This window comes from Suncus etruscus, chromosome 4, assembly GCF_024139225.1.
Source record: "Suncus etruscus isolate mSunEtr1 chromosome 4, mSunEtr1.pri.cur, whole genome shotgun sequence".
In the NCBI taxonomy this organism is placed as follows: Eukaryota; Metazoa; Chordata; class Mammalia; order Eulipotyphla; family Soricidae; genus Suncus; species Suncus etruscus.
Genome location: NC_064851.1, coordinates 31450638 through 31459918, shown reverse-complemented (window position 1 = coordinate 31459918; position 9281 = coordinate 31450638). Strand labels below are relative to the sequence as shown.

At 36.0% G+C, this 9281-nt stretch overlaps 1 protein-coding gene across 1 annotated transcript in view; it reads left to right on the top strand.

Annotated features, from left to right (window-relative positions):
- The window catches only part of LOC126007023 (55 kDa erythrocyte membrane protein-like), a 40701-nt gene extending 36275 nt beyond the window's left edge, over positions 1 to 4426 (top strand). Inside the window, exons 2-3 of the mRNA XM_049772546.1 lie at positions 2952 to 3440; positions 3633 to 4426. Of these exons, the coding sequence (XP_049628503.1) occupies positions 2952 to 3440; positions 3633 to 4136 (993 nt within the window). The 3' untranslated portion in view covers positions 4137 to 4426. The remainder of the gene's footprint in view (positions 1 to 2951; positions 3441 to 3632) is intronic.
- The last annotated feature ends 4855 nt before the right edge of the window (positions 4427 to 9281 follow it).

The window sequence follows — 9281 nt, the reverse complement described above, 5'->3', positions numbered from 1 at the left end:
CACTAACTGTAAAATTAAATCTATTTCATTTATATTTTCCATTATTTATAATGTTAAAGAAACTCAAGGATGGAAAATAACAATGTTAATAAACGTTTTATTTCATTCAGGAACACTTGTAGTGGGAGATACTTCATCACAGAGCAGGACTCAATTCCAAATACTCTCTAAGTTAAAATTTACAGTTTCTGTGTAGGATTTAAGTCCAAGGGTCGAAAATTACTATGGAGTAAGATCTAGAATATGAGAAGAGATTCTGACTAAATAGACTTGACTGGACTCTTGTTGAGGTTAGGCCTGTGTTATCAACTACTTAGGACTGGTAATAAAAAATTTAATAAGATAGCCAAGTTTTTCGTCTCAGAGGATGATCACATGTCAAGTGAAGGATTCCTGCATTAACTGAGTGATGCAATTGTAAAAGACAGATACTGAACTGGAGAAATTTGAGTTAGATTACTGAAAGGCAGGTCAACAAGAGAATTCTTGTCAATGATAAACCAGCCAATATTTGTCTTTAAATAGAATCCAGTAAAGTGTCATTTAATGATAAATTAATTTTCTCTAAGTAAAACATCTCATTTAACAAAATAAATTTTAAATAAACACTTGATAGACAGGAACTTTCCAAAAGAAACCAGTTAGTCCATTTCTTTTTATATAATACCAAAAAGAGTCATTCACTCAAAGGTATATGGCTACATCTTACATAATATTTTTAAATAATAATTATTAAATTATGGAATACTCTAATGAAAACTTCTGTCAATCTATATGCAACCATTGATGTAATACAAAGTTCAGTGGTTACATAGGAAGGCATATCTCATTCCTCAACTCTTCCAGAACAGAAAGAAAAACGTTTAAAATAATATACTCAAAAGTGTCTCTGCGACTAGATGTGATTTTATTGCTGTTTTATTTTTAATGTTTTAGAAGGTATTACTAGATACATAAAACTACCTTTCTGTAATTTAGACTCTAATAAAACACTTCACCATCTGGCCAAGTTCCTTCTAACACCTTCATGATTTTTTTTTTCAAACTGAGAGCAAAAGAGTCATTTGTTTCATTTCTTGATTTTTTGTTCCACCGCACATTAAGTGATTCCTCATTAATACATCTTGTGAGCTGATACCACAGAATGCAAATTATCTTGCTGGTACAATTGGAAAAATATTATAATTGCCATGAAATGAACAAGGGGCCTCTAATTATACACATTAATAGGACAAAGATGCGCAATGTTCTGCTTATGATGGCTTAATGATATCAGTTTTATGGTTGGGATTTCTAGCATTTCTCATATCATGCTGTATGGTATATTAGGCAATTAGTAAATTGATTCAAACTGCACGAGGTGATTTTAAAATTCAAGTCTATTGTGCTAACTGGTGCTTCTTTTTCTCTTCAATCTCATGACTGGAAATGCCCTTGAATACTACTTTATTAAGAAAGGTATAACTTTTCCCTCACTAGTAATCACTGGTAATCATTCTATGCTAAAATATTTCTCCTCTGTGATCCTGGTTTTAAAATAGGGATCATGTCTTTTAATAGTAATTTGTCATCTAAAATAAGTAAAATGCATACTTATCAATGCTTACATAGATATATCAAATCAGATAAGACATGTATAATACACATAAAGTCTAAATCTACTGCAAAAAATAGAAAAGAGGAAAATTATTTTAAACCATTAATAATTCACATGAAAACAATGTCATTACACTGAAAAGCAATCTCCACAACATGACTAAAATCAATTAAAACATTTAAATTGACAAATGTATAAAAACTTTTTTTGGACTAATTTTTCTGAATAAATATATCAAAGGAAATCAAAAGCTTTTATAAATTTGTGGAGATGGGGATCACAACTAAAAATGATCAAGGTTTACTACTGTCACTGTGCTGATATATCCCTCCTGGTGCTCTCAAGGTATGGGATGCTAGGTATCAAATCGAAGTCACCCATGTGCAAGCAAGAGCCCTACCCACTGTACTTTTTGTCTGGCCCTGAAAGTATTTTTCTACTAATTTTAGAAAACTTTGTTTCTTGACACATTTCTCTTTTCAGGACACTTTTCCAAGTAAATTTGTCTCATCTGTGAAATATAGCAATTTTATAACCTTGAATCATTTTCTTCAGTTATAGTATATGACCTTAATTTTCTAAAAAAAAAATTCAAATCATTTGTAGACTTGAGAGAAATCTCTTAACAGTCAAAAATATCATTAAGACTTTGGCATATGGCTTTGTAGTTCAGTATTCTTTATAGTTCAATATTTTTTCCAAATGTAAAGTTCATGCCAGACTTTATTTGGCTGCCATAAGAAAGGAGTTTCTGTTACACTTCTATTAAGCTATCAGAAGCATAGTTTGCAAGAAATATCTTGCATATGCAGCAGGTAAAGAACTAAATCTTTGTGATGACTTAATCATAGTTGAATACTGGGTGTTATTGCTTTGTAAAATATTAGGCTAATCATTGAAATATAATGAATAAGGACCACACAATTACTTTACACCAATTTGTATGGAAAGATAATTAATAAAGCATGCCTGAGTGGGATCAGATTTGAAATGGTTGGTATTCTACCACTAGCAGAGTGAGATTTTTCAATTCCCTAAACACTACTGAGCCTGAATTTCTCACGTTAAGAGATTCAAAAGGGGCACATGTTTGGTAAATTTATAGATAAATTGATATCTTATGCAATGTGGTCTGAAAAAAATTTCGAACATTTTTTAAAAGCTGATATAGAAGGTGATATAAACTGGCTCAAGCACAGAGTCATGGGGTGGAAGCAAGAACATTCACTGTTGTTCCAAGACTCCATGTTGGAATTTGAGGAGAAAAGACTTTGAGGGTGAAGTGGCTTTCTGAACCCCCACATCAACTAAGTTTGCTTTCCTGCCCATTTTCTTTCTCCTTGCTTTTCAACAGAAAGAAACCAAAGGGATCATCTCATTGAAAGTCATTCCTAGTCTGCAGAACTGGCTTCCTGCTCTGCAAATGTTCATGCGGGCACAGTTTGACTATGACCCCAAGAAGGACAACCTAATCCCCTGCAAGGAGGCGGGGCTGAAGTTCATGACTGTGGACATCATCCAGATCATCAACAAGGATGATAGCAACTGGTGGCAGGGGCTGGTGGAGGGCTCATCGGCCGAGTTGGCGGGACTAATCCCCTCTCCTGAGCTGCAGGAGTGGCGAGTGGCGAGTGTGACACAGTCTGCTCCCAGTGAGGCACCGAGCTGCAGCCCCTTCGGAAAGAAGAAGAAGTATAAAGACAAGTACCTGGCCAAGCACAGCTTGATTTTTGACCAGTTGGACGTGGTTTCCTACGAGGAAGTTGTCCGCCTTCCTGCATTCAAGAGGAAGACTCTGGTGCTGATAGGAGCCAGTGGTGTGGGGCGCAGCCACATTAAGAATGCTCTGATCCTAGGGTAGCGCAGGTAAGGCAGGCACCTTACATTTAGCGCCACCGCCCGGCCCCCGGTTCGATCCCCCGGCGTCCCATATGGTCCCCCAAGCCAGGAGCGACTTCTGAGCGCATAGCCAGGAGTAACCCCTGAGCGTCAACGGGTGTGGCCCAAAAACCAAAAAAAAAAAAAAAAAAAAAAGAATGCTCTGATCCGTCAGAACCTTGACAAGTTTGTGTATCCTGCCCCATATACCACAAGGCCACCCAAGAAGGGCGAGGAGGATGGGAAGGACTATCACTTTATCTCGACCCAGGAGATGACACGGAGCATTTCGGCCAATGAATTCTTGGAGTTCGGCAGCTACCAAGGCAACATGTTCGGCACCAAATTTGCCACAGTGCTCCAGATCCATGAACAGGGCCAGATCGCCATCCTGGATGTGGAGCCTCAGACCCTGAAGATGGTACGCACAGCTGAACTCTCTCCTTTCATAGTGTTTATTGCCCCCACCGACCAAGGCACTCAGACGGAAAGCCTGCAGCGGCTGCAAAAGGATTCGGAGGCCGTCCGCAGCCAGTACGCACATTACTTCGACCTGTCGCTGGTCAACAACGGCGTGGATGAAACCCTGACCAGAGTGCAGGAGGCCTTTGAGAAGGCATGCACTTCCCCACAGTGGGTGCCCGTCTCCTGGGTGTACTGAGTTTGAGTTGGGTGAGCCCCAGGGCTCCTCCACCCCCCTCGCTTCAGCTAGTTCTCCACCAGCCACCTGCTCTCTGCACCTCTCCTCAGTAGACCAGCCTCTTGCGTGGCCTCCAGAAGGGCTCGCCCTGCTTTTCCTTGGCCGTGGAGCCTATTGAGATTCCATAGGAGCACCAGCCAGGTGCCCAGGGAGGAAAAGCAGGATTCTCCAAAGCCTCCACTCCTTCACCTGCAACTCACTGGGTGTTCCCTTTCCTCTGTGAAAGCCTTTGAACTTTCCAAAATGCTGCGCTATTATGACATCTGCTCCAGAGCAATAAAGTTGCTGTTGAAAAAAAAAAAGGTGATATAAACTTTGAAGAAATAAAAAATGAAGCAGAATTGATGAATCAACACAGAACATTCTAGATTTTTGAGCACAGATTAAGTATTAGTGGGTCTCAGTTTGAGAAATTAGACCTATTTGGGGAATGAGGCATCAGTTAAGAAAGTCCATTGTCTTTAAAACCTGGCACAAGCCTCAGAAGAATGGGCATTCTCCATTCACCCCTGATCTAGAGAAGACTTCTACAAAACATCCAAGGTTGTCTATAACATCACCTGGAGGCAATCCTCTACCAGGGAAGACCCTACAGCTGCTCTGACATCGATCTACTCAAAAGAGACTTCCCTTAACACTGAGAAGACTTAACAAGAACAATGACCTGCTTACTGGACAGGGCTTGCTGTATTGCCCCTTAAGTGTGAAGTGAAACTAGAGGATACTCCACACCAACCTGACTTCATTGTAGGATGTGCAGATTCCAGGATCTTTAATACAGAAACCTGATGCCAACAATAGGACTGCATGAAAAATAACTGTATTGGCACTACAGACAATGACTTGTATTGAATAAACTAGTTTGCCTGGAGCCTAGAGTTGGTCTTATGCCAGGAAACTTCAGGGGTAGTGTTCTCCTTGTATTTAGACCAAGGCTATTCCTTTCTATGACCCCCATATTTTGGTGGGCCTATGCAAACAATATTTGCCACTCTAACACCATTTTTACTGTGCCCTTTTGACTAACCCTTAAAAAAAATCCTCTTAAACTTTTGATGTTAACCTAAACTAATATGTATGTGCATGAATATATAAAAATACTATACCTTCAAAGTTAAGAAGTCACATAAATTTCATGGCTTTCGGTTGCTTTGTGTACTGCTAAGAAATGTTATAATGTCCTACAATCTGGGGACTTGTGGACAAAGTAATTGTACAGGGGTTCTGCCTTATTTTTCTTAATGTTTTTTTGACTGTAAGTTCAATATTTAGGCATCAGCAAGGGGATTTCTTCTGAGAACTCTGTTTATGGGCAATTTTTCTTTCACTGTAACTTTACCTTGTCCTCTTTGCATCATTGTTCTCATAATTAAAAATTAAAATGAAAATGAAAAAAAAAAAGAAAGTCCATTGTCTGAGTTTGGGAGATAATAAAGCAGATAAGGCAATTTGCTTTACAATCAGCAACCTGAGTTCAGTCCCCAACACCTTACATGATCCTCTGAACAACAGCACGAATTATCCCAGAATATCGATCCAGTAGTAAGTCATGAGCACTACTGTATGTGCCAAAAAATAAAATGTTTATGATCAATGTCTTATGCACTTATCTCTTTCAAATAAAAGTTTAAGGTTGAAAGAAATGAGATGTTATGTTATGTGATGTTCATATGAAAGGCAGTTGTTGAAATAAATAATTAAATTCTTAAATTATGAGATTTTTCTAGTAGAACACTAATAAAATTCTTAAATTATGAGATTTTTCTAGTAGAACACTAATAAAATTCTTAAATTATGAGATTTTTCTAGTAGAACACTGCTCTAAGAAAGTAAACAACAGAAGCTGGATTGATAATACAGCAGGTAAATTGCTTGCATTTCAGGCAGCTGCCCAGGTTCCATCTCTGACATACCATATTGTCCCTTAAGTATATCCAGGAGTCCCTAAAGACAGAGACAGGAGTAATCCTGAACACCATCAGGTGTGACATGCTTTCTCCCCAAAAGAAAGTAAACAACAGTTTTAATTTCTTTTATATGGAAGATAATCAGAAAGTCAAAGGATTTAAGATGTTCATCAAAGGATTTTAGTAGTGGAGAAATCAGGGGGAAAAAATGGAATGTTTTAAGCTAAAAAACTAGAAGAAATGTATGGGTATCTAGAAACTAAGATTTAAGAAAATCAAAGAATATAGGCATTATGTCTGAAAAATGTTTTACTGTCAGCAGTGAGGAAGAGAATGAGTCTAAATATTTTAATATATTGTGTGGAAGTTCAATTAGAGAATAAAGAATGACGAGGAATCAATAGTCCTCAAACTACGGCCCGCAGGCCACATATTGTATTTATTCCCATTTTGTTTCTTCACTTCTAAATAAGATATATGCAGTGTGCATAGAAATTTGTTCATAATTTTTGTTTTTACTATAATCTGGCCCTCCAACAGTCTGAAGGACAGTGAACTGGCCCCCTGTTTAAAAAGTTTGAGGACCCCTGGAAGAGAAATATGAGTAAGCTACATGCCATAGAAAAAATAAGTAGTCATAAGATTCAAGATTTTTTAGGGAAGGTTAAAATATATCATATAGAATAATAGAATAATAGAAGGAAGAGGGTTGGGTGACTGAGATAGTGTCAATATCCTCAGTAAAATTTTGAAATATTAACTAAAATTTAAATTTTAGTAGTTATATACATTTAAATTACTTTTTTACAATGTAAATGACATTAAAAAGTTGTAAGAGGTTGCAATCTTATGGCAATATTTTTATTTTTTGTTTGTGAAACACTTTGTTTTCATGGTTCATTCCTGGCTGTGCTTATGTACCCAGGGTACCAGCAACTCAACCTTCACCAAATTTGTGCTCTGTCTACAGATTTTTCTCTGGTCTCTCAATTTGATAGGTTTTGATCTGGGTCTAAAGATATAGAAAAAAGTTGATAAAACCAGTCTCAAAAGTTATGATGAGGCCTAGGCAATGAGCTCTTCTACATATAATTTGAATGGAAGCAATGAATAGATAGTTATGTTTTTTATTAATCTCCCAAATTATTTTCCATTCAGAAAATAAATATTTTACATAATTAACTTCATTGTTTATTTCCCTGAAAAAAATTATTCTTAGTCATAGACAAAAAATTATAAACCCTGACATACTGCTTATTGATATAGAAATAGAAAGAAGTATTGAATCTTAGTAACCAAAAATTAATTACATTAATTTAATGAAATTAACATATGCTTCTGTTTATTCCTCAGTTAGTCTAATTAAGACATTTGTTACATGAACTAAATGAATTTTTAACATAATACATTTCATTGCATTAGGGACTTTGTCAAAAATTTTGGCCTTTATTATCCATCATATTTTAACATTTGGATTTGAAATTTACATCAGTATGATAAAATGATTTCCCTGTCATTTTCCCATGAGTTATTTCTCATTTAGCTAAATATCTCTTCAGGGGTCTAAGACCACTGATTTCAAAGTGAGATCAGCATGCAGATGAGAATTTTTTTAGACCATATTGAATAATGAAAACTCGGACTTCTCATTTCTCTTCCCAGGAGAGGAAGACTGTATTGAACAAAGCCAAAGAAAGAAAACACCAATGAAAAATATAGAAACCAAGGGAACAGCAGGTATAAGAATTAGTCATGGTTTCTCTGGAGTATAAAATTTTACCTACAATATACTGCCAAAAAAACTGAATGATTTAATGCAATATGTTATTCTAGCTTTTAGGAGGAAAAATAGGCTTCTGAGATTTTATTTCATTTTTGCCCTTGTGCTTTCTTACCTTGAAGAAAAAAGAAAAAAAAAAAAAAAAAGAAAAGAAAACCTGGTTCCAGTTTCCTAAGCTATATACAAGCAATAGCATTTTTAGAGCACTTTGCCAATTCTTACCCACATGAGTCCTATTGACCTTGAGCAAGGCTACGGGCAAAAATCCCTAGTCCTTACTTTAAAATTAGCCTGATATTTCCAGACATATTTTCATCTGTTTTTGCTATTCTGCACATGAGAATTATTTCTCCAAAAGGTTTGATTTACTTCTATTAATTATTATTCAAAAATAGACCCTGTAAAACAATTGCAACCAAATACTAAACAAATGAAAACAGATGGTAAAGTAATCTAAGGGGGAAAAATTGGTGTGCGTGAGATGAAGGGGAGTGGGAAGGAGGATATACTATAGACAGAATTTTTTAAATGGCTAGTCATACATCCAACATTAAAATTACTTAAAGAAAAACCTTTTTCCTGTTATCTCAGTTATAAGCATACTTGATTCCTATGCAGTGTCTATAAAAGTAATCTAGAACTTAAATAGTTAAATTAATGATTTTTTTTATGCTATCTCCACTACAACATTTGGACCTATGTAAACTAAATACATTAAAGAAAAGAATTGTGAAATAAAGATAGAAAACCTGATAGGAGTGATACCAAAAAATTGAATAATTAAAAGCTTGAATAACTCATTAAAAATATTACTGTTATTAGGTTTGTGCTTGTTGCTGTTGTTTAGTATTATTTTTATAGACTTTATCACTTCAAGGTAAAAAAGATCAGGCCGATTGCAACAACTCTAAACAGGTGTCTACAAAGCAGAAATCATCTGAATATCTAAAGACAAGACCTTTCACCAAGTTGTAATGGCTTCCTTCATTCTCACACACACACAAAAAAAAGCCTGCTAAAAAGGTGTTGATGTGAGAGCCTGTTTTGGAAAAGCAGATCTTGGGAACACACAATAAAAATGTAAGGAGAGGTTCACAGGTATTAGTCAAAAGTGCCACTGCCTGAAAAGCCTTGTCCAAGATCCCCTGGAGTCAAAGTACTTAACACTTCCCATATTCCCCTTTCAGAACGGATTACTCACTACACTATAGCAACAGATGGAATTTTAAAGTGTTCCAATGTAAGCAGGTATAAAGTTAAAGTGAACTTCACAAACAGTGCAAATGCTAACCATATTTCTAACCCATTTTGTCAAATTTCTTTGGTCTCTATTCATTTTGCCAGCAGTCTTTAGTATAAAAGGTTGCATATATATGTATATTTTTTCCTAATGTAACATTTACTGAAAAAAACACTTAT